The sequence below is a fragment of the Scyliorhinus canicula genome, unplaced genomic scaffold (genome assembly GCF_902713615.1).
Source record: "Scyliorhinus canicula unplaced genomic scaffold, sScyCan1.1, whole genome shotgun sequence".
In the NCBI taxonomy this organism is placed as follows: domain Eukaryota; kingdom Metazoa; phylum Chordata; class Chondrichthyes; order Carcharhiniformes; family Scyliorhinidae; genus Scyliorhinus; species Scyliorhinus canicula.
In genome coordinates this window covers 307,335-334,223 of record NW_024056010.1, presented here as the reverse complement: position 1 = coordinate 334,223, position 26,889 = coordinate 307,335, and the positions used below count along the sequence as shown (strand labels likewise).

The following is a 26,889-nucleotide window of genomic DNA, read 5'->3' as shown; positions in this document are numbered from 1 at the left end:
ACACTGAGGAAAACGAACGGCGCCTGAACTTCAACTGATCACTCGATCTGTACGAGAGATAAAAGAATGAAACAAATATTTAGTGATCCGTTGCAGTTATCAATTTCTTTTTAAATTAAACTTGTAGAAATGTGGAGAGATGGTAGAGTGAATGGATTGAATCTTCTCACCTTCACCAGAGTCACTGCAGTGCTATAGAATATGCTGAAGACAAACAGAGTGATAAATGTGGAAGCGGTTGTCCCGATATTACCATTATCATCCCCATCGTCTTCAATCCAGATGTGGCCTCTAATGTCTACGGAGATGGGAAAGTTGAAACGTATTTCAGTCGGTTAAAATCCTAATTATGTTCTACTTCCTCTTTTACTTTCCTTAAAGTGCAATTTGTTCTATAATTAAACTTTCAACCGGGGTCAACATGCTAAGTTAATCTCTCTTATCAATACATATCTAATACTTAATACCACCGCTGTATTCCATAAATATGTTCTGTTATGATCCTAGATCAGACCACCAGGTTTTTGGTATGATTCGGTTTTATGTTTGCAAAGTTTAATATCCAATGTACACTCCAAGCCATACAGTCTTTGCACAAACAAATTAAACATCACTCTACAAAGCCAAAGAAGTGTGGTTATTTGCAATACCTATCTTAATCAAAAACATTCAGAATCAACACGTGGCACATTTGAATTAACAGGTAATCTGCAGTCGAACACACAAAATTGCACAATGCATGGTCGATGTGACGAACATAGATTCCACAGACCCCGACACAACACAGCCAGGCGTCCTTATCAATTATGTGTTACACGATACTGGTTCAAACTATCTCCCCTCAAGAGGGAACTCGAGCATTCCTTTCCAAATATCGAACCTCTGAATTGCCTTTAAAAATAGCTCCTTCTAATAATACTAATCTTTATTATTGGCACACGTAGGCTCGCATTAACACTGCAATGAAGTTACTGTGTAAATCCCCCGGACTGCTTCCACGACTTCTCACCTGCCAGGTTTTCAATCGCGCTTCTTGCGACAACGTTCCCATGGATTCCTGAGGCTAAACTCCAGCACCAACTCTCAGCCAGATATAGAAGATCGCCATGTTTCCAAAGGGTCACCGTTGGCTTCTCGAAGCGCATCAGGAAGCCACCACACATCTGCTGCCTTTCCTGCTCTCCAGGTCTTCTCCCGAACTATGCATCCTGAGAACTGGCGGAGGTCCGTCAACCCCGACCGCCTGCTCGACTACGCAATGAGATCACGGTCGATCTGACTGTATCCTCACCCCCACATTCCTGCCGAACCCAATAAACCTATCACTCCTTGCTTCTGAAGAATCTATCTATCTTTCTATCAAATACATTCAAAGTTTCTATCGGCTTTTGAGGCAGTGAGGACCAAAGACTCACGACTTTCTGAGAGACAAAACAATTCCCCTCAACTCTACCTGAAATTGGCGACCTCTTATATCTGAACAGTGACCTCTCGTTCCCGATTGTCCCAGCAGAGCAAACATCCTTTCCACAGAGACTATGTCAAGACACCTCAGCATTATATATGTTTCAATCAACTTGTTTCTTATGCTTTTAATCTCCAGTGCATATAACATTAGCGTATATAAACTTTGATCATAAAACAACCGGTGGTATTCATGGTAGTCTCTGGCAAACATTGCTTCTAGCGAAATTACATCCTTCCTTCAGCAAGGAGTGGGGAGTGGCGTAATCATACTGCCGCTGCGCTAGTAATTCAGCAAAGCAGGAGAATGAGCTGTGGTCCTGGGTTCAAATCTCATCATGACAGGTGGTGAAATTTGAGTAGAATAAAAAAATGGAATTAAAAGTCAGATTGTGACCATGAACTGATTCTAGGAAAGGATATATCCCGACTTTATACAAAGGATTGTGCGCAATGACTCCAGGTGTGATCTAGTATACTCTCTGTGTAACTGATGCGGTGCATCGCTACTTTTGTATTCAATTACCCACATGATAAAATTAGATTCTTTTTTTCCCGATTACTCGCTGGCCCTGCATACTAACCGTTTTCATTTCACACTTGAGGAAATATAGTCCTCTCTAAATCGCAGTGCTCTGCAATCTCCCACACATTCGCTAATGTGCTTATTTTAAATTTGTTCCTCAAATATTTGACAATTTCCCAATTCTCATTATATTATCTGGTTGTGACGACAGTTACTGAAAATATCTTAGTCACCAGTCTCCTCTGTATATCCTACTCACAATTTATATTCCTACTTACAATCCAAAAATGTGCAGATTATGCCCATGCTCTAACATATATTAAGTTCACTTGCCTGTGGTTCTGCCTTCCTGTTTTTGAGCCTGTCAACTCAGCTTCTCGTGATTGACAGCAGCAGTTTATGTGCATGGAACCTATTATCCTGTTGCAGATTTTCTGGATTCGTTCGTGGGATGCAGCTGGGTCAGCATTTGTTACCGATCTCCGAGGGAATTTAAGAGTCAACTACATTGCAGTGTGTCTGGAGTCATATGTAGACCGCGTAAGGATGAGAGATTTCCTTCCCTAAAGGACAATAGCGAACCAGATGGGGTATTTGCAACAATCGACCATTGCTTCATGGTCGTTATTAGGATTTTACTTTCAGATTATTATTCAATTCATATTCCACCATCTGCCCTGGTGGCATTCCAACTCATGTCCCCAGCGCATTACCCTGGGTCTCTGGATTGCTAGTCCAGTGACAATACCACAACGCCACTGCCTCCCTTGCACGGATCTTCACTAACCCTTGACCTGATCTGGGTGACCTATCAAAACGCTGCAATGAGTCACGCTCTTGTTGCTGGTTCGATCAAATGTAGCACGCATGGGAACATCCTGTGCCTTGCATGTTGCAACATCGACAGGTTCTAGCTCACAAAGCAAGCAGTAACAGCAAACAATGATACATCTGTGTTTGAAAATGTTGTATTTTTTCTTCACCTTCAGATGCAACTTAATTGCGAATCAATTTTTAAATGGTCTATCATCAGGGAATATTATGGTGAGACCCAGAAGAAGATTTACACATTGATAATGGTCACCGTAATGATAGTTTCAGATAATTACTTCAGACAAGACAGTGAATAGAGCTATTCGAACAGAGTTTCACACATGTTTTTGTGTGTGATGGAAATGGTTGGTATATCATTAAATAAAATCAGTTGTAATCTGTTATCTGGCTTTTGTGCATGTCATTTAACGACAATTGCTGTCGAAACAGTCGAATGTTGCTGTAAAAAATGTCCGTCAGAATTCTGATTTCGTCTTTCTCTCTCTCTCTCTCTCTCCCTCACTCTCTATCTCTCCCTCTCTCCCTCGCTATCTCTCTGTCGCTCTAATATGCATCAGTATCGTTTCATTTGAATTATTCTGCCCTTGTGTTTGTATGAGTTCTAATTAGTGTCGGAAACATTCTAATGAGGATTGATGGATATATTAATGCATCTACGTCTGCATCTGTGTGTGTGCATTGTGGTAGCATATCAATGAACATGCATGATCTGAATATGTGTTTCTCGTTAATGTGTTGCTGTGCTGATATGTATGTTTATAAATTGATCTTTGCATTTATCTCTGTTTAAGTGTCTGGATGTGCAATATACGACTTTTTGCATGCATTCGACCTTCCATTTGTGGGTATGTTAATATTTTTGACTATGATCCTGTTAAATTGTTTATTCATAGAACCCCTAAAGGGCAGAAGGAGGCCATTCGGTCCATCGATTCTGCACCAACCATTCGAAAGACCACCCGACCTAACCCGATTAACCTGCCCTATTCCTGTAACCCTGCCTAATCTGCACATCTTTGGACACTAATGGGCAAAGTAAGCATGGTCAACCCACCCAATCAGCGCATCTATGGGCTGTGGGAGGAAACCGGAGAACCCGGAGGAAACTCACACACACAAGGGGAGAATGTGCAAACTCCACTCAGATAGTCATGCAAGGCCATAGCCCTGGCGCTGTGAGGCAGCAATGCTAACCACTGTGGCAATTTGTGCCGCCTCTTATTATTAACTGATTTAGCACAGTGAGCTAAATAGCTGACTTGGAATGCAGAACAAGCAGGGTTCAATTCCCGTGCAAGCCTCCCCGAACTGGCGCCAGAAAGTGGCGATGAGGGGTTTCTCATAGGAACTTTATTGAAGCCTACCTGCGACAATAAGTGATTATTATTATTGAGACAGATATAGGACAGATGTCAGAGGTAGGTTCTTTACTCGGAGAGTCGTAAGGGCGTGGAATGCCCTGCCTGCAACAGTAGTAGACTTGCCAACACTAAACACATTCAAATGGTCATTGGATAGGCATATGGACGATAAGGGAATAGTGTAGATGGACTTTAGAAGGGTTTCACAGGACGGTGCAACATCGTGGGCCGAAGGGCCTGTACTGCGCTGTAATGTTCTATGTTCTATGTTCTTGGACTTATGTGGTAATGTCTGTTTTTGCCGTATATATTTGTGACCTTATGCATGTCTGTTAACATCTGCGCCTATGTGTGTCACTGTGAATTTGTTAATGTTAGTTTATCTATGAAATGCGTGTCGCTGTATGTGCCTGTTAGTGTTCATGCATCTGTGTCCACATATATGTGTTCATTTCCAAGATAATATTTGTCGTCATGTCTACATTATTGTGTTTGTTAGAGTTTGCAAGTGCATTTGTTAATGTTTACCTGTGGGTCCCTGCTTGCGTGCATGCTTGTGATGGCATATTATCTGCGGTTGTGTTTGTGCGTGTGTTTGCATGTGGGTATTTTTGATTTTTGCTACAAGTTTCACCAACAGCTATGCCTGGTTCTGGTGGCGTGCATGATAGGGAATAGTATTCACAGCTCTGTGCAAAAGCATGTTACTAGAGAGATGATGTGGAAATGCCGGCGTTGGACTGGGGTGAGCACAGTAAGAAGTCTTACAACACCAGGTTAAGGTCCAACAGGTTTGATTCAAACACGAGCTTTCGGAGTGCAGCTCCTTCCTCAGACTTTAACCTGGTGTTGTAAGACTTCTTACTATTTGAGAGATGCAATATGACATCTGCTGAAATATCCCAAAATAATCACGGGACTACCTTTGGAAATATAAATCACAGAACTGTGAAAGCGCCCTGGAGGATAGACTATTGGAGTTCAACCGGTTGAATATGATTATCTGTTATATAAGTTTTTTAAAATTACCAGAATGTTTAAATATGAACATATCTCCAAAAAAAGTGGAAAGGTTGGGATCGTCAGCCGCACAGTGAGCTAGAAGCCGATTATGTAACGAGGGAGTGTTTGCCTTCTTCAGTAATAATTGGCCTTTCCCCTCCTTCTGGTGCAGAATGCAAGTTAATTGATTAACTCCTTCGGAAGGAGGGCAGCACGGTGGCGCAGTGGTTAGCATTGCTGCCTACAACCCTAAGGACCCGGGTTCGAGTCACTGTCCGTGTGGAATTGGCACATTCTCCCCGTATCTGCGTTGGTTTCACCCCCACAACCCAAAAGATGTGCAGGATAGGTAGATTGGCTACTCTTAATTGGAAAAAATAATTGGGTACTCTAAATGTATTTTTTTTAAACTCCTTCGGAGGGAATTCAAAAAACAATGTGCCAACATTTGTCCTTTTTTGTTACTCTGATGGAGAAATGTGATTACAATGGGTTAATAATTTCTGTCAACGCCCCCCACCCCTATCAAGGGGTACACAGTACACAGGTAAGAGTACTGGGCTCCCGTAACAGCCTCCCCAAACAGGCGCCAGAATGTGGCGACTAGGGGTTTTTCACAGTAACTTCATTTGAAGCCTACTTGTGATAACAAGCGGTTTTCATTTTTCAATTCATCCTTGCGCTCTCTCTGCTGCCTGGGTTGGGATTCGAGGTTAAAGCGTGTTAACAATCATCAATTATCCTCTCCAGTTTGGAGTAGAGGGTTAACAAATTAACCTTTCTACTTTCTTTGATGAGCAGCAGAACGTGTTCCTATATGGCCGTCACTCCATTCCCATTAGGCGCACGATGCTAAACTGACAACTGACCCCAATTCTGAGTGATAGATAATGAACGAACCAGGGACACCGATATTTCAATTTGCTGCAGCTGTTTCTGAGGAATAGAAAACTATCCGAATTCAGCAGGAGGCATGTTACAGAAAATACTCTGTGGAATCATGTAATGAATGAACTCCAATACATCTCTAGTCTCTGGTGCATCTGAACTGCGAGCGGTGGATGTAAGACTTGTGCCAGAGGAAGGTAGAATTTACGACTCCAGGCAGATAATTATTTCCGTGACATATTTACACAGGATTAAGTGAGCGATTGTGCATATAGCTAAGTTTTGAATGAAAGGCCTTTATTGTATTTTATTTAAGAACCGAAATGTGTCTGATTGGTTCTCAGTGACATGAATTAACGGTGTCCATCAGAGCGAGGGAAATGTTCACAAAACTGGGTTTACCGCTGGATTTATCAACCGTTCTGTTGATGATCTTCAAGGGGATGGCTTCATGTCCCACCACACAGGAGTAAGAAGCGCCGCTGACCCACTCCTCCGCTGCAATGGATAACAGGCTGTACATGAAGAAGGAGCTATTGCCGTTCTCCGCCATCACCTCGGTGTTCTTGTAGTTCCCGGGATTCACCGGCTTGTCATTGACGGTCCACTTGACGAAGATCTCTCGGGGGGAGAAACCTCTCACTAAGCAGCTGAGGGAGACGAATCTCTGAGCGGAGACGCTTCCAGCCGAGGGCAGGAGGACAGAGACGGACGGTTCCCGCGGATTGGGATCTGCAGAAAATGTACAACAAATGTTAAAAAATAGAATTCCAGAGACATTGGCGCAGGTGGCTCGGTGTGAGACGAATGTGCATTGCCCTCAATTTAACATGTTTTCCTATCCCTCTTTCTTGTTTGTCCTGTTATCCATCCCGGTGTATGGGCGGGCGCAGTCCGTCTCTCTGTAAACTGAGAGTTGGTGACAATTATCTGCCAGTCACATGAATCCTAACGAGGGACTAATTTGACCATGATTGCTATTGATGTTTAACTGGCGCATGAGTCATCTCATCTTACTTCAGTTCTATTTCAGTACGTGACACAGCCAGAGTGAGTGTGGGTATCGGGAATTAGGAGCACAATTCGATGCAGAGAGGAAAGTGCTGCCTTTTTCATATTTTGTGTTTGCTTTCTAATTTTTTAAAAATATTCAGAGAGTGGCCTTACCCTGCTGCAGCAATAAAGGCAAAAGGGAGAGCAGTTTGGTAAGTAGTGGGTAACGTCGGGTAAATATTTACTGTTTTTATCACTTATAGTTTATAAGGACTTTTTGTGGTTTATAGTTTATAAGGGAAATAGTCTATAGCAACGTGGACCAGTAGAGAAGTGCCCGAGAATAATGGATATTGTCTGACATCAAGCATCCACGAAAGGTTTAATTTAAAAGTCGCAGCAGAAAAAAACAAAGGCGTGGCTTTTCTCCTTGTGTTCCACGTGGGAAGCTGGGAACATTTCCATTGCCAGGGGCTCGCAGGAATTGCGTCCAGCTTCACCTCCTGGAAATCTGCATTCGGAGACCAAGAGGCGGCTGGGGACACTGTGGTGTGCATCCTTAAGGCGGAGAGTGAAGTGGATAGCACCAATAGAGAGGTCGTCACACCGCAAGCACACACTCCAGGGGCAGGAACGGAATGGGTAACCAACATAAAGAGCAAAGGGACTAGACAGGTAGTTCATTCTGTGGCCATTCCACTGAAAAACTGAGATACCACTTTAGATACTGTTGAGGAGAATTACCTCTGTGGTAACATGGCAAAAGCCAAATCCGTTACTCGTCAGTTGGCTCCGCTGCATAGAGGAGCAGGTAGAAGTGTGGAAGTGCAATAGCTATCGGCGATTCTGCCTTTCAAGGGAAGGCAATAGGTAGGCATTTCTGTGGCCGCAAACGCGCGAATTCAGCAAGGTATTGCCTCCCTGGTGCTCGGGTCAACAATGTCTTGGAGCATTTACAGAACATTGTGGATCAACAGCTAGTGATCATGGTACATATTGACACAAACCACACAGGTACAAAAACGGATGAGGGCCTAAAAATCAAAATATAGGTGGTTACGTAAAAAGTTGAGAACTAGCATTTGAAAGATGGTGAGCTCAGGATCAATACTAGTGCCATATGCTTGTCACCGTCGAAATATCAGGATATATAGGATGAATGAATGGCTGATGATATGGCGCGAGTGGGAAGGTTTAAGATGTTGTGGACTTCGGAGCTGGAACAGGAGGTGGGACCAAGACAAACTGTCCTTGGGGGAGCATTTTCTGAGTGGTTGGGGAGGGCTGAATCGAAAATGACAAGGGTGTGGGAATATATGCAAGTAGTTAGAGAAGGGGGAATCAGGAACACGAACTAACGACAGTCAGGGGAATAAGAAAAGTGACAGGCAAAGAAATCTACGAACAGGATCAAAAAGGACAATCGTACTGTAGAGGAGGAATTCCTGGAGTATATCCGGAATGGTTTTCTGAACCAAAACGTTGAACCACCAACGGGAGAGGAGATAATTCCAAAATGGATGTTGTGTAACGTGAAAGGAATAATTTGAAATACAGTTGTGCGAGACGCCGTGGGGATGCGCGACCATAAAATGATAGAATTTTGAATCTGGATGGAGAGTGACGTAGTTGAGTTTGAGAATAGGGTCCTGAACTTTAATGAACGAAACGTGGATGGTATGAGGTGCCAGTTAGCTATAAGATATTGGGAAACATTACGTAAAGGGATGACGGTGTATCGGAAATGGCAAATAATCTAAGAGTGTATGGGTGGTTGCAACAATTCGTCACTCCTGTCTGGCGTAAACTAAAAGGAGAAAGATGACCAAACGGTGGCGTACAATGGAATCAGTGACAGTATTAGATCTGAGGAAGTTGCATAAAAATTGGCCAGGAAAAAACAACAGGAGCAGTTTAGAATTCCGTAAAAGGGAACCAACGGTTTGATTCAGAAGCGCTTAACAGAGGACGAGAGTAAGTTTACAGGGAATATACACACTGTCTGTAAAACGTTCGACAGGTATGTGACGCGAAAAAGATTGGTGAAGATAAATGTAATCCCCTTATAGTCAGAAACAGAGGGATTTATAATTGGGAACAAAGGACTGGCTGCCAACTAAATGAATACATTGGTTCTGCATTCACAACGGGGGACAGAAATAACATACCAGATATTTTGGGGAACACAGGGTCTGGTGGGAGGGAGGAACTGAAGAATATTAATATTAGTAGATAAATGGTTTTAGGTCAATTGATAGGATTGATGGTCCATATAGACACCGGACCTGATAATGTATATACGAGAATGTTGAAGGAAGTGACCCTAGAAGTGATAGGTGTATTGGTTGTCACCTTCCAATATACAATTGTCTCTGGAACAGTTTTAAAAAAATAATAATTATCATAAAATCTTTTATTAGTGTCACAAGTAGGCTTACATTAACACTGCAATTAAGTTACTGCGAAAAGCACCTAGTCGCCACACTCCAGTGCCTGTTCCGGTACACAGAGGGAGAATTCAGAATTTCCAATTCACCTAACAAGCACGTCTTTCGGGACTTGTGTAAGGAATCCGGAGGAAACCCACGCAAACACGATGAGAACTTCCAGACAGTGACCAAAGCCAAGAATCGAACCTGAGATCCTGGCGCTGTGACAAAGCAGTGCTAACCACTATGCTACCGTGCCACCCATTTCCAGGTTAGATGATAGCTAATCTAACACCATTACTTACATAGGGATGTAAATAGAAAAGAGAATTATTGACCAGTCACCTTGCCATCGGCAGAGATGCAAATTCTAGACCCATTATCAGTCGCTGAAAGTAAGCCCGCAGGTACAGGAGGCAGTAAAGAAGGCAAATGCTACGTTGGCCTTCATAGGGAAAGGATTTGAGTACAGGAGTACAGATGATTTACTGACATTCTTTAGGGCCTTGGTGAGGCCAAACTTGGAGTATTGTTTGCCGTGTTGGTGTCCTTATCTGAGCAAGGATGATCTTGCTATGGAGCAGTGCAGCAAAGGTTCACCGACATCATTGCTGGGATGGCGATGTCATACGAGGAGAGAGTTAAGTCGGTTAGGATTAGATTCAATGGAGGTTAGAAGAGTGACAGGGTATCGCATAGAAACCTACACAATATTTGACAGTGCAGATTTGTAAAAGAAAGTTCCCGATGTTGCACGAGTCCAGAACTAGGGATCATAGTTTGAGGATAAGGGATAAACCTCTGAGGACTGAGGTGAGGAAACATTTAATCACCCAGAGAGTGCTGAATCTGTGGAATTCACTACCGCAGAAGGTAGTTGAGGCCAAATCGTTGTGTAATTTCAAGATGTTATTAGATATAGCTCTTGGGGCAAAGTGATGTGGGGTAAGGCGGGATCAGGGTATTGAACTTGATGATCAGTCATGATCACAATGAATGGGGTAGCTGGCTCGAAGGGCCAAATGGCCCCCTCCTGCTTCTATTTTCTATGTACGTTTCTATGTATTGAAGAGTTTGTAGCAATGGATTTGAAAAACTGCAGAATCGGACAGTGAGCATGGATTTACGAAATGGAATTTGTGCTTGACAATTCTACTGGAATCCTTTGAGGATGCAGCGAGTACAGTTACTGAGGGAGAGTCAGGGCCTGTGCTTTGTTTAGATTTTATGAAGGTTTTCAACAAAGGCCAAATAAAATATTAGTCTATAAAATTAAAGCGCATCGGTTTGGGGTTAGTATATTGAGATGGATATAAAACTGTTTGGTAAACAAGAAACAGAATAGGATTGAATTTTGCCGAATGGTAGACAGTGACATTTGGTGAACTGTCGGGATTGGTGCTTGCAGCCCAGATATTTACAATAAATATTCATGGTTTTGACGAGGGAATTAAATTCAATATCTCCAAACTTGCAGATGACACCTAGCTGGGTGGGAGGGCAGGCTGTGAGAAGGATACAGAGATGCGTCAATGTGATTTGGACAAGCTGAGTGAGTAGACAATGCGGGCACATGTAGTGCAGTGTTGATAAACGTGAAGCTATCCAATTTGATGGCAAAAACAGGACTGCAGATTATGATCTGAATGGCTATAAATTAAGAGAGAGACATGTGCAACGAGATCTGGGTGTTCTCGTATACCAAGCTCTGAAGGTAAGCATACAAGTGATCAGGCACTGAAGAAGGCAAATGCTATGTTGGCCTTTACAGCGAGAGGATTCGAGTACAGGAGCAGAGATGACTTGCTGTAATTATACAGTTCTTTGGGGGGGGGGGGGGGGGGGCAACATTTGGAATATTCTATGCAGTTTTGGTCTCCTGATCTGAGCAAAGATTTCCATGCTGTAGAGGGAGCACAGAAACAGTTTACCAGACTGATTCCTGGGCTCGTAGGACTCGTGTATGAGGAGAGGTATAGTTCTTTAGGATTATAGGGCAGCATGGTAGCATAGTGGTTAGCACTGTGGCTTCACAGCACCAGTGTCCCAGGTTCGATTACCTGCTGGGCAACTGTCTGTGCCGAGTCTGCATGTTCTCCCCGTGTCTTCGTGAGTTTCCTCCGGGTACTTCGGTTTCCTCCCACAGTTCAAAAACGTGCAGGTTAGGTGGAGTGGCCATGCTAAATTGCCCTTAGTATCCAAAAAAAGGTTAGGAGGGGTTATTGCTTACGGGGATAGGATGGAAGTGAGGGCTTAAGTGTGTCGGTGCAGACTCAATGGGCCGATGGCCTCCTTCTGCACTGTATGTTCTATGTTCTATATTCGCTAGAGGATGGAAGATTGAGGGGAAAACCTATAAAATCCCAATAGAACTAGACAGCGTAGAGGCACGAAGGATATTCCCGATCGTGGGTTCTTCACAAACCGAGTCATAGTCTAAGGCACCTTTTTGGATGAAAGGAGGAAACTTTGTTTCACCCAGAGAGTGGTAAGACTGCGTTATTTGCTGCAATAGGAAGCAGTTGAAGCTAAGACACTGCATATTATCGAGACAGTGTCAGGTATAACTCTAAAAGGATCAAACGATATTGGGGGAAAGCCAGCACAGTTTATTGGATTGGGTGATCAGCCATGTTCATAATGAATGGCCCAACTGCCTCCCCTGCTCCAATTTACTATGTTTCTATGACAATTGAATCGCAATTAGAGCATAGAGACAGGCCACTCAGCGCAACTGCTCGATGCTTCTGTTTAGGTTCAGCACCTTATTTGTTTTATTGTTAAATCCTTCTGTTCCTTTCTCATTCGTTCACTTATCCAATTTCTCCTTAAATCTATGATCTGCGCTTTCGGAGGATTTCGTTATTGGAATTAACAATTATCAATGTGGTCCATTAAACACCAAATATAAGGGACAGGCCTTTGCTTCAATCTCACCTTCTTCTTTGTGGATGGATTTTTTAAAGGGCGTTGGCAGATCCTGGTGGCTCACCTCGCAGCCAAACACAGCCCCACTCAGCCAGGCTTGTGTCGAGATGTTTAATTTGCTCACCACACTCCCAGTATCTGTCCCAGGCTGTTCAGCAATCTCTGATTTCAGCGGCTTCTTCGCTTCACTCCAGGACACGTTGACTCCATAAGGAGTATTCGAAATGATGCAGGTTAAGGTTACAGTCGCCTCCAGTAAGACCTGTTCTATTGACGGAGGCAGTATTTTTACTGAGACATCAGTGCAAGGGGCAGGCTCTGTGAATGACAAATTAAAATCAACCCAAATTCCATCTTTAGAATCAGGACAGCAGTATTCAGCCTTCACTTTCTAAAGGAAACTATACCAACCTCGATGTATCAACCCTTAACAATTCCTTAAATCTTCAATATACAATGGTACACCAGCTTCCTCCGTACGTGACACCGTTTTAGAAATTCACTTTCCAATGCTTTGAACAGAAGCTGTTACCAGTAAACGGTTCCAGAAATCAATGCGATGTCGGCGTCTCTGGCTAGGCCAGCATTTATTGCCTATCCATTATTTATCTTGAGAGGTGGAGGTCAACTGTCTTCTTCAACCACTGTCGTCCATGTGGTGTATATATCCCCAGCCTTGTTATGGAGCGAATTCCAGAATTTTGGCCCAGCAACAGTGAAGGGATGGTGAGAAATTTCGAGGTCGAGATGTTCTTTCTTTTATTCATTTATGTGATGTGGGCGTCGCTGGTTAGGTCAGCATTTCTTGCCCATTTCTAGCTGCCCTGCAGAGGGCGGTGTTGAGTTGCCTTCTTGAACTGCTGCAGTCTCTGAGGTGAAGGTACATCCACTGTGCTGTTAGGGAGGCAGTTCAGGATTTTCCCCAGCGGCAGTGAAGGAGCGCCGATATATTTCCAAGTCAGGGTGGTGAGTGACTTGGAGGGGTACATCCAGGTGGTGAGGTTCCCAGGTATCTGCTGCTCTTGTCCTTCGAGATGGTGGGTTTGTATGTTGCTGTCTGAGGAGCCTTGGTGAGTTACTGCAGTGCATCTTGTAGATGGTACACACGGCTGCCATTGTTCTTCGGTGGTGGAGGGTTTGAATGTTTGTGGAAGGGGGAGCAATCAAGCGGGCTGCTTTGTCCTGGATGGTGTCGAGCTTTTTGAGTGTTGTTGGAGCTGCATTCATCCAGACAAGTGAGAGTATTACTTTACACTCCTCACTTGTGCCTTGTAGATGGTGGACAGGCTTTGGGGGATCAGGAGGTCAGTTGCTTGCTGGAGGATTCAATGGTAACTCCCAGAATGTTGATTGTGAGGGATTCAGTGGTGGTAATCCCATTGAATGTCAAGGGGCGGTGGTTATATCCTCTCTTGTAGGAGATGGTCGCGAATGCAACTTACCACTTTTTATTACTGCTGGATATTGTCCTGGTCTTGCTGCATTTGGACATGGACAGCTTCATTATCTGAGGAGTTACGAATGGTGCTGAACATTGTGCAGTCATCCGCTCTTCTGACCTTAAAATGGTGAGTGACTTGGGGGGCAAATTCCAGAAGGTAGTCATCCTGCTGCACTTGTCCTTCGTGATGGTAGCGGTCGTAGGATTTGAAGATTCTGTTAACGGAGGCACAGTAAGTTCCTGCAGTGTATTTTGTAGATTATTTTTTTAACATCTTTTCAAAGGGTAATTTAGCGTGGCAAATCTATTTAATACATCCTTGGGTTGTAGATTGAAACCCACGCAGACACAGGGAGAATGCGCAAACTGTATCTTGCAGATTCTAAATACTGCTGCTGCTCTATGTTGGAGGTGGAGGAAATGAATGTTTGTGGAAGAGGTGCAAATCAAGCGGCCTCTTTTGTCCTAGATGGTGTCAAGCTTCTTGAGTGTCGTTGGAGCTGCACTTATCCAGGCAAGTCAATAATGACTGAAACTCAGCCACTGAATAACATCAGTCTCGAGGGAACATGTCTTTGCTGATGTGATCAAATCCTGAATGTTGAGCAATCTAATACAGCTCTTACATCAGAGTGAAGCACAAAGAACATGGCAATAAATTAGAAGTTGTAGCTTAATAAAATTCTGCATAATGCTTAAAATCGCAGCATAGAATGATCAATATTTCCCCGGTTTGATTCTCTTACCTTCAGATGTGCCGATATTCCGACTTTGTGTGAGCCCTTTATGAGTGACCTGGCAGGTATAGACCGCTTTGCTGAACCATTCCCCAGCGGAGACTGTCAGCCGACTGCTCGCCGAGAAGTTCTCGTTCACTTCACAGGCGGGAGAGGTGAGAATTCCTGAACCCATGGGTTGTCCATTCTTCAACCACTTCACCGCCATTGACTTTGGACGGAAATCGATGATTGAACAGACGATGGTTGCAAATTTAGTGCGTGTGATTTCTTCATTGGAACTCACAGTGAGGAGAAGATTTGGAGGTTTGTCATTTTTACGACCTTCAAAAACAAGTGTTAGATATTTCTTATAGACGAAATTTAGAATAAATAAAATGAGCTGTTATACATGCCAGTTTTTGTGGTCAACAGACACGAACCTGGATTTTCCTGGGATCAGGAATACAGTGATTACTATAACTGCGTTATAACCAAGACCTTACACAAGGTATTCATAGATTTCCTATTTTGTACTGGTTCCACAACACTTACATGTCATTCCAATGCTCTTGTCTGAGCCGTTGTGTCGAACCTCACAGCTGATTTTGCTGCATGCCCCCTCTGACTCAGGGATGGTTAACTGGCTGCTCAGGGTGTAGGTTCCCTTTATGTTTCTCACTGCCGGATAAGTCTTCAATCCAGTGGTGATCGGCTGCCCATCTTTCTTCCAGGTAAGGCTGCTGATTTCTGGGGAGTAGTCCATCGCCAAACAGCCGTAGGTCACGGAGCCGTCGGTGTTGTGTTGCTGACAGGAGGGGGCCAGGTTGTAGAGAGTGGGTTGAGACGGCGTCGCTGGAAAAGAAAGACGGATTGAACATGTCAGATCCAATTGTTTGCTTTTAATTCGTAACCAAACAACTTAAAATTAGGTTATAGTTATACATTTATTCAATTTTTAAAAATAAATTTAGATTACCCACTTCATTTTTTCCACATGAGGGGCAATTTAGCGTGGCCAATCCACCTTCCCTGAACATGTTTGGGTTGTGGGGGTGACACCCACGCCAACACGGGGAGAATGTGTAAACTCCACACGGGCAGTGACCCAGAGCCGGAATCGAATCGGGGACCTCGGCGACGTGAGGCAGCAATGCTAACTCCTGTGCCACCGTGCTGCCCTATTCCATTATTTTGACAGTAATCTGTACATCCGCATTTGAGTTTCCATCAGTACCATTATGAATTGTTCTTCCCATGTTCACTTTCTCTGCCTCTGACACATTTTTTAAAATGTTGATTTTAGCTGAATGACGTCGACTTCGTTAGATTAAAATAGAAGAGCAGAACATTTTCCAAATATTGCAACTACCATTTCAAAAATATTTACATTTTCGTGAAGAACAAAGTGTTTTCTCGTCGTCAGGTTGTTGCACTGGAAACTGGCCTTATTGAAATTTGCCACTCCAGCCCCATGGCCCTCACAAAATAATAACTCCGATTCAAACGGTGCTTGGCAGGGAGTGCTTATAAAATAGCCCTACAACTCTAAACCTGAGTACAAGATAAAGTAATTCCAACATTTTCTAATCATGACCTGCAGTGCCCTTGGAGCTAAAGTGGGTTGTGAGACCAAATGTAAAACACCTTCAAATAATTCCAGTCTTGCAGAAAATGAAGGCCATGATTCCGAAAGGTGCATTCTGACCATGAGGTTGCTTTCTCGAGCAAATTCGGAACATTGAATCGTCGATTTTCTTCAGATCTTGTTTGCTGTGGAGAAACTCACTTAACTCCCCAAATATTTTATATTTCAGTATTAAATATTTTAGAGTTAGACTGTTCCACATTTTGTCCATTGGACACCTCCTACATACATTTACTACCAGCCTCCTGACATCTGCACAGATTCTCCCATTCTTGATATTACATTTCATCCGTCATTCCATTTTAAAAGCTGCCTTAAACCTTCCTCTTGGACAAAGCTTGTGGGGAACTGCCATAACTTCTCATTATATGACTCGGGGTAGGTCATCTCTTGTAAAGGTCGAGGAAAATGTTTGGGGCGTCGCACTACATTGCAGTGGTCATACAATTGCAGCTCACTATTGAATTTAGAGGATTTAAAAAACATTTTTGGATCGGTTTACTTTTCTTCATTATAGATGTTACTTATAGTCATACAAGTTATCACATGTTTAAAACAAATCATTGCATGCTCTTTAAGAATAACAGCATTATAAATTATGAAATATAATGTCTGGGGAAAAAAGCTATTCAGTTGATCATGACTTTGATCTTCCTTTCAAAAGTTCAATTTTACCAAACTATTACGCATTCCACTGAGTCATCTTTGTCTACAGGAATAGTGCCAGAAGACTGGGAAGATAGCAAATGTTGTTGCCTTGTTCAAGAAGGGGAGTAGAGACAACCTCGGTAACTATAGACCAGTGAGCCTTACTTCTGTTGTGGGCAAAGTCTTGGAAAGTTTTATAAGAGATAGGATGTATAATAATCTGGAAAGGAATAATTTGATTAGAGATAGTCAACACGGTTTTCTGAAGGGTAGGTCGTGCCTCACAAACCGTATTGAGTTTTTTGAGAAAGTGACCAAACAGGTGGATGAGGGTAAAGCAGTTGATGTGGTGTATATGGATTTCAGTAAAGCGTTTGATAAGGTTCCCCACGGTAGGCTATTGCAGAAAATACGGCGGCATGGGATTCGGGGTGATTTAGCAGTATGGATCAGAAAATGGCTAGCTGTAAGAAGACAAAGGGTGGTGGTTTATGGGAAATGTTCAGACTGTAGTCCAGTTACTAGTGGTGTACCACAAGGATCTGTTTTGGGGCCACTGCCGTTTGTCATTTTTATAAATTACCTGGAGGAGGTCGTAGAAGGATGGGTGAGTAAATTTGCAGATGCCACTAAAGTCGGTGGTGTAGTGGACAGTGCGGAAGGATGTTACAAGTTACCGAGGGACATAGATAAGCTGCAGAGCTGGGCTGAGAGATGGCAACTGGAGCTTAATGCATAAACGTGTGTGGTGATTCATTTTGGAAGGAAAAACAGGAAGACAGAGTACTGGGCTAATGGGAAGATTCTTGGTAGTGTGGATGAGCAGAGAGATCTCGGTGTCCATGTACATAAATCCCTGAAAGTTGCCACCCAGGTTGAGAGGGTTGTTCAGAAGACGTGCGGTGTGTTAGCTTTCATTGGTAGAGGGGTTGAGTTTCGGAGCCATGAGGTCAAGTTGCAGCTGTACAAAACGCTGGTGCGGCCGCATTTGGATATTGCGTGCAATTCTGGTCGCTGCATTATAGGAAGGATGTGGAAGCATTGGAAAGGGTGCAGAGGAGATTCACCATAATGTTGCCTGGTATGGAGGGAAGATCTTATGAGGGAAGGCTGAGAGACTTGAGGCTGATTTCGTTAGAGAGAAGAAGATTAAGAGGTGACTTAATTGAGGCACACAAGATGATCAGAGGATTAGAAAGGATGCACAGTGAGAGCCTTTTTCCTGGGCTGGTGGTGTGCAGCACGAGGGAACATAGCTTTAAATTGAGGGAAGATAGATATAGGACAGATGTTAAAGGTAGGTTCTTTACTCAGAGAGTAGTAAGGGCGTGGAATGGCCTGCCTGCAACAATTGTGGATTCGCCAACGCTAAGGGCATTCAAATGGTCATTGGATAGACGTATGGATGATAAGGGAATAGTGTACATGGGCATTAGAGGGGGTTCACAGCTCGTCGCAACATTGTGGGGCGAAGGGCCTGTACTGCACTGTAATGTTCTATCTATCTCTGTATCTACTTTTTGACAGGCCATATCCGGTCCTAACAACCAAGCGTTTATAAATTGCAATCCTTTCTCCCTTAAATGTTTCCATGTTTATTTAAACAAAATATATTTTATAGACCAACATCTGATTTGGGGAAATAACTTCTTGAATTCCAGTAAGAAGAAACCCTTTCTGTTGTACAAAACACCTCCACCAGATTTCATCCTAATTTTCTTTGTTCTCATGACAGTAATGGATGTTTGAAATAACTGGTCGATGACTCCTTTCACATATAAATGTACATTTGACATTGGCGTTGCGAGGGATAATTTTACAAACGTTAATACCTGGAACTGAATTTTTGTGTGAATAGTCATTTAATCTAGTTTATCTATTTCCTTCTGAAAAAGAGTCGTGCTCTCCCATACATTCTCTACACAGATCTACTGAATGTCTATCTCAAGTTTGGTCGCCCCGCACCCCAGCCCGACAACTCAATTAATACTACTAATTGAGCACAATTCCATGCGTTGAAAATATAAAACGCCATTGTTTAAATAGTCTATTTCATTTAGCAATCTAACTTCCTAAGTTCTACCTCTTATTTATTTTACCAGCTGTTTCTGTTTGATCACAGGACAGACATTTTGTGTATATATCAACGCTTGCACTCATTAAACGTCATAATTCGAGTAGATGTCAATGGGTTACATAGATAAAAGAACGGAATCATCTAGTCTGTTGATATGATCAACTCGCACTTCTGTTTTGTGGATGATTCAGATACCTGAGTTATTCGGAAATAACACTCTACAGTATGGAATATCAAGGATTACTAATTTTTGTCACGGTGGAGAATTAGAGGGATGCACATTGACAACGTTTTTGAAAGCAGCAGGAAAGGTTGTTAAGGTGGCTTGAAAAGCGAATGGAAGACTTGGTCTTGTAAATAGGAACACCGACAAGGAGAAATTCATGATGACGTTTTTCAAGCACTGACCAGGCTGCGCTATCTTCTGAAAACTTCTGACCACCACTTTAGGGAAATGGTCAAGTCCCTGTGGAGAATACGGAGAGGATGTACTAAGGTGATATCACGTGTGGGAGAGTTCAATATTATAGAGAGGTTACACCAGCTAACTTGTTCACGTTCTAACCGTGTGTCTTATGGGGTTATTGGAGAGATATGTTCAAAATGATGAGATATTGTTAATATAATAGTTGAGGAGAAAATGTTTCTGCTGGTTATCAAAAGGAAACAATTGACAAAATAATTAGGAAATTTAGGGTGATGCAGAACGTGTTTTGCTCCAGTCAGAAGGTGTTGACTTTGGAATTATAGAGTGGTTACTGCAAATGAGAAGATCATCCAGATCATTGTGTCTGCCCCGGTTCGCTGCATCTGGAATGAATAAAGTGATTTGATATGTCAATTAATTAACAGATTTACGAGTTGTGGGTCCAAATTGGAACTATTTTAGAGTCAAAATGGGCATAATGAGCCGAATTACTCAGTTATCTACGACATGGGCAGCACGGTGGCCTAGTGGTTAGCACAACCGCCTCACGGCGCTGAGGTCCCAGGTTCGATCCCGGCTCTGGGTCACTGTCCGTGTGGAGTTTGCACATTCTCCCCGTGTCTGCGTGGGTTTCGCCCCCACAACCCAAAAATGTGCAGAGTAGGTGGATTGGCCATGCTAAATTGCCCCTTAATAGAAAAAATAATTGGGTAATCTAAATTTATAAAAAAAAAGTTATCTACGGCATAATTCTACCAGTCTGTAGGACTCATTGGACACATTCTTTCTCATTTGATGGGAGAAAATGTTTAATACTCCCTTGCAGCTCTTTGATACCATTATATTGTTTGGAATAATGGAAACTTACGTTAAAATAAAGGGATCTGATTAATCTGAGGTAACTGAGTCAATCGAATGCACACAAGGAATTAGGTTTATGATGAAACAGCCGATTTCAGACTAAATGCAGCACTTGAAATATGTGACAGAAATGTAGTTTTGTGGCTTTATACTCTGTATGGTGGCCCAGTGGGATACTTGCACCTCGATCCTGTTATTTTTGTCAGTGAACAATTTCAAAGAATAGAATGAAATAATAATTTGAACCAAAAGTTTCTTATGTTGGTTATTTGGCATAGGCGTCTAATCATTCTCTATTTGGGGAGTGAAAATAACTTGCAGCTTCCTATCAGACCAGAACAGACGCCGCTCGCTGGAGCGTTGCTCTCACTTCCTGAAAGTATTATAAAACCGCGTTCAAAGTCCGGTCGCTCTCATGGAATGATTATTTGGTACTCAAATGCCTAAACATAATTAATTCAGTAAAATGCATGCATGTTCATTTTTTAGAAAGATTGTTAAAATCAATTAAAGTGCATTAGTTCACAGGAGTAACGGGAGAATTTGTGTTTACGAACATACTTATTGAGATAGAAGCTGATTAAATGTGTTTAATGATGTGGGGAGAAGACGTTCAGGTCAGGCACAGGACAATTATGAAGTTATGACCTCTCCTGACTCTCCTGCCTCTGAATACCCTCCCGCCCCAAGTCCTGTCTCTCCGCCTCCTTCCACCACCAAACCCCCAACTCCCGGAGTAACTCAACAATTTTATATCAAAGCCGACCATCATCTAGAGAAGACACAAAGGGGGACAACTATTGAATAAATTCCATATGCCTCTATGAATGCCAATCCAACAACATTCAATAAATTCGACGCTGTCAAGAACAATGTCGCCAGCAAAATTCGCACCACACCCACCACCTTAAAAACTCACTCTCTACCTCCGGTGCACAGTGTCCCTTACAACAGCGACTCGACAAAGCTCCTTCCCAACCCACGTCCCTCCACCAGCTGAAAGTGGAATGGCTCCTACTGACGATAGTGTAACCTTCAGTGCTCCTTGAATACACAATTATCATGATTTGAACTATATAATCATTTCTTTACTCTTACCTGGGGATAATCATGCAATTCGCTTCCTAACATTACTTTGAGTGTACTGACACACATTGTTTCAGCGGTTTAAGAATGCGACTCCTCCAGGTGCTCCGGGGTTCCACCATAGTCCAACCATGTGCAGGCTAGGTGGGGCTACGGTGTTAGGGGGATAAGTCGCGTAGTCGGCCGAGGTAACGTGCCCTTTAAGAGGGTAACTACACTTTCGTTGGTCCGAATGGCCTTCTTTTGCACTGAAAGGATTCCATAGACTCTATAGGATTCAACGACACTTTCTGAAACTAAACTAGAAAAGTGCAAAAAATGCTGGCCTTGCCATGTAATCTTAGATCAATATGAAAATCGCTTACTGTCACGAGTAGGCTTCAATTAACTTACTGCGAAAAGCCCCTAGTCGCCACATTCCGGCGCCTTTAATTGGAGGCTGGTAGGGAATTGAACCGTGCTGCTGGCCTGCCTTGGTCTGCTTTAAAAGCCAGCGATTTAGCCCAGTGTGCTAAACCAGCCCTCTGTATACTTTTTCATGCCGTCTGTTCACTCCTTCTGCACCATCTCATTCAGAGAACATTAGGAGCAAAAGTTAAATGTAGAGTAAAATTCACTTCAAATTGCCTAATTCAACAGTCCCAATATTACTGGTTACAAATCGAACTAAACTCTTTTGCTAGGCTGTCGATTGTGTGTGATTTTCCCGGTCTGTCAGGAGTCCGATTTCTGATGCATACAATTAAATATGAAGTCAAACTTTCACACTGATCATGCATACTTTTTGAAGAAATGAATCCGATTGCACGCCTTGAAATACAGGAGAAGGAAGCGGAAGGTTTACAACCAGTCAGCAAGGTTCCTGGTACAACACAGTGACCACGCGCACAGATCTGAACAGACACAAGCAGTGCTACAACCGAGTTTCCAGCAGATAAGTACGTTCAGTCTGTCAATTTCATTCAAACTGTGATTCTATTTGATCAATGATCCATTACTACAATAATAACGCCTTTGACATTCAATCTTGAAAAAACATAGATTTAGTTCCCCTGAATATGAGCATATCAAGCTTTGCAGATTAGGGATAATTTGATGTTCTCAAAAGACACGCAGTGACAGGGGAAGCAACACACAAACCGGGAAGCATTCATATTCAAAACTCATTCTCCACTGGTTTGACATAATAATTTCGTAATGGAATGTAGCTAACAAAGAAATCAAGGCCAAGCTCCTTACCGAGCACCTTACAGTTGACGAAATATATGTGTTGTTTTCTCAATTTATTTTGGATGCAATTAAACATTCTTCCTAAACGTTGAGATCTGGGACTGGTTTTTCCCATCCAAGAGAAGCGTTTGCTCGGTGCCGCACCGCTCGTTGGCGGGGGGATTCTCCCCTCCTGCCACTTGCCAATAGGATTTGCCATTTAAGCCACCCCACTCCGTCGGGAAAGCCGCCGGAGGGGGTGCGCCGCCGGCGGGAAGAGTGAATCCTAACGGCCGGGGCCATGAGCTCACTGAAATTACTCAGTTGTAGGAGATCACATGTGTGTAGAATAAGTTCGAGTTATTATGGTTACAGTTAATTTGCTTGTTAACAGATTTGTACTCAATAATAAAAAATAATTTTGACATTTCAAAATATGTTTCTGCCTAATACTTTGTGAAATAATTGGGGTAAACTGAATTAGTATGGCACTTAACCTATGTTACGCAATACAAATAAAATTAACAGAGGGAAATATTGAGACATATATGTCATTTTATTTAAATCTAATCACATTTTAAGAATTTAAAATGGGCAATACCTATAACTGCCCTTTTTTACCGACAAACATGTAAACACTAAAATATTCGTAAAGACGTTCATGTTTTATAACCTCAATTAATTCTCTGTAAGTGGTTTACATGATGCATTTGAGTGGAATATTTTAAGTAGTTCCTAATTTTGAGTGGGCCACTTCGCACGGTCGGTTTATGGGCTGTAATATCAGCTGGTTGGCAAAACAAGACTCTCATATTTAAATATTGTCGTAAATCGTAACTATATATATTATTACAGGAGTGAATATTTAAAAAATGTCTGTGTTATAACCTGCAGGCAGCAACTTTATTGATCAGAAACTGTCAGGGCCTATATATATCCGCAGTTTGTGAGCGGTAACGGTACTACCTGGATTTAATAACTCGGGCAATTTTTCAAAATTACACCTGCAATTCACACAATTGCCGGAAATATGTTAATAAATATATTATTAATTCGAGAAGAGCCAAACTGAAGCATCTAAATCTTGGGAACAATTCATTCAGAACGTTTGCTAGAAAGTAAGGCGCGATTTCCTTGTTCAATGTAATATTTAGTAAAGAACTAACCATAAAGGTCAGATATAATCAGTATTTCAGCTCTGATTCTTTCCTGTGTGCAGCACAGTTATAGGAGACGGTATTGATTTCAGGTTCGATGCTATTGGCAGACTTTTGATTTAAAATAATTCGCTCACTTTCCTGTTTTATTTGCAAATCTCAAGCCATATGAAAATACACCAACTATTTACATAACATCATTATTAACAATTCCTTCACAAAACCGTTTAGGATTAGGTTAATTATAATTACCTCACTGTCAAAGTACAAATAAAATTGATGGGATAATATAGTTGCGGCTGCACACAAATAATATCATAACCGGATGCATATATTGCCAAAATGCAATATAAAACTCCTATGTAAGTAAATGCGAATGTTCATTTATCTGTTTTAGCCTGGGATATAACAATTACTTCAAAATTGCTTGTGAAACTGAACACTGATTGGAATCAGAATGTCTTATTGAAATATTTGCAGGGATAATAAAAAAAATACTTACAACTTGAAGTTTTCCGTTCATGTTGTTTGTGCCCAGTACACAGCAGCATTGTGAAAGGGGATTGATGATAATGATATTAATTTAACCGCACCTTTATTCAATACGGAGAGATATTGGCTCATTCTAGCTGTTTGAATGACATTCATTTTACTCTCCATTTGGTGAACTTGTTAATTAAATAGTTTGTGACCACAGTTACAAAATATGTTCTGAGCGAGCATCATAAACCCTGTCTTTATTTAAACTGCAATTATCACAATTTTTAAAAATGCACCAACATATCTGAAAATGTTAATTTTTCATTTTAACGTCTGCCTGTTTTCTGCCTACAATCGTGCTTGAAGTATTTCATGCAATCAGTTAACGTTTAACCGCGCAATCTCACGGAGTTGAAACAATGCATGAGCAAGTCAGAAACGCAAAATGTTTCCACAAATTTTACTTATTCAAAGTAACGCAGTCACATCTTCTCCACCGTAGAAAAATACCAAATCACGTCAATAATAATCTTTATTGTCACAAGTAGGCTTACATTAGCACTGCATTTAAGTTACTGTGAAAAGCCCGGAGTCGCCACACTCCGGCGCCTGTTTGGGTACAGAGGGGGAGAATTCAGAATGTCCACATTACCTAACAGCATGTCTTTCGGGACTTGTGCGAGGAAACCGGACCACTCGGAGGAAACCCACGCAGACACAGGGAGAACGTGCACTACACACAGACAGTGACCCAAGCAGGGACTCTAACCTGGGACCCTGGAGCTGTGAAGCAATAGTGCTAACCAATGTGCTACCGTGCGCTGAAACACGTTTCATGGAGACGCAGCTGTTTTTCTTCTATTATGCATATTTTTCCAACCAAAACAAATGCCTGGTACAATTAAAATTCAACATGGAATTCAAGGAGCCCGCTCGCCAACAAACTATTTAATTCGGAACATAACCAGAAAATTGGAATAATGGCAACAACTTTGTGAGTAGGGATAAATAAATGCAATAATCTGACCTGCCGTCACTGTCACCATGGTGCCTTGTCCCCAGTATTCGCCACCCCAGTATTTTGTAGGCTGCCATGAACAGTAATAGATGGCGATGTCTTTGGTCTTCAGATTCCGTATGTCCAAAGCGAAGATGTTCTTCGTAAGGTCTTTGGACGCAGTAAATCGGTTCTCAATCCCTGGGGCGTAGTAATTGTTGGATGCAGTATAATAGTAAAGCAACCACTGTAAACCCTGTCCGGGGACGAATCGGACCCAATGAAGGCTGAAGCCGCCTACGCGGAACCCGCTGGCTTTGCAAGTCAGTCTCAGGGAGCCTCCGGGACGCCCGGTCTCTGCCTCTGGCTGAGTCAACACAACATCCGACTGGACACCTGTAAAAATATATCAAAAAGGCCGAGGATTAATGCTGGTGAAATGATTGGTGACTCTGGAACATTCCAGAGAGAGACTAACACTGAGACAGTAACAGTGAGAGACTTGGACAATAAAAATTACTCACGGGATAGGAAAGTCAGCAACAAACTGAGAGAAATGGCCCACCTCATCCTTCTGGCCATTTGGGGGAAATGGTTGTGTCAGGAACTCAGTGAACAAACCAGCTCCCGGACTGTTGGATTCGGGTCCCAGTGAGCGGCATTTAAATACCCGGCAGAAGGGGGCGGCTTTCCAGGCGCCGCCTGTTGATTCCCTGGTGGAGGCGGCGACTGGATCCACGTCCCGCCTTCCACACCCCCAACAGAATGGACTCAGAGATTTACTATAGGGTTATTATTAAAACTGACATTTTATCTGTATCGGAATATTTATTTGTCTGAATGGATTCGTTGTAATACCTCTCCTCTTCCTAATGGCAAAATTACATCTGAATATTTGGTTATAAAAACTAATTCCATTGTAAATTAAGCCCCTTTATTTCTACACTCCAATATAAGGGAGTGAACATAAACAGATTCAATGATAGTATCAGGGAACGAATCGTCTGTCAGTCTGATTTCGACCACTTCGGGTCTCTTTCCCATTACAACAATAAAGTATTATCTACCAGAGGAACTGTTATCGGTTTCTGTAACCAAATGACGGGATGAACAAAGTGATTGTATTTCCCGTGTGGGTGCCTATCACTGTACAATGTGGGACTGTGGGTAAGAGGAATTCTCACATTATACAATATTTCTCCTGACATTTCACGAAATTCTCTTGAGATTAAGACAGTCCTGTAAATATTAGCGGGAAAAGAACTCCGTTTTCCCCGTTATCGCATTGTGAGTGGACAGAGAAACATAAAATTGACATCAGCATTGGACAGAAAAATTAATGAATCAGAAGGGATCCGGCGATCAGCAAAGTTCTCCTTCAGCATCCAAATAATTGCAGCTAGTTTGTATTGGCCACCGGCTGTCTAACATTCACTAGTGTTGGGAACACAGGATATCGGGACTTTGCGGAATATAACAAGTCCAAAGATGTGCGGGTTAGGTGGATTGGCCATGCTAAATTGCCCGTAGTGTCCTAAAAAGTAAGGTTAGGGGGGGGGGGGGGGGAGGGGGGGGGGGTTGTTGGGTTACGAGTATAGGGTGGATACGTGGGTTTGAGTAGGGTGATCATTGCTTGGCACAACATCGAGGGCCGAAGGGCCTGTTCTGTGCTGTACTGTTCTATAATAAAATATCACAAGAATAAATGTTTTATCTT

At 42.5% G+C, this 26,889-nt stretch overlaps 1 gene segment (V, D, J or C); it reads right to left on the bottom strand.

Annotated features, from left to right (window-relative positions):
- Nucleotides 1-23: 23 nt before the first annotated feature.
- LOC119961463 lies at nt 24-25,747 on the bottom strand. The segment is given in 8 exon segments: nt 24-47; nt 171-298; nt 6,478-6,807; nt 12,435-12,743; nt 14,613-14,927; nt 15,138-15,437; nt 25,203-25,568; nt 25,697-25,747. Coding segments are annotated over 8 exon segments (1,803 nt in total).
- Nucleotides 25,748-26,889: the final 1,142 nt, after the last annotated feature.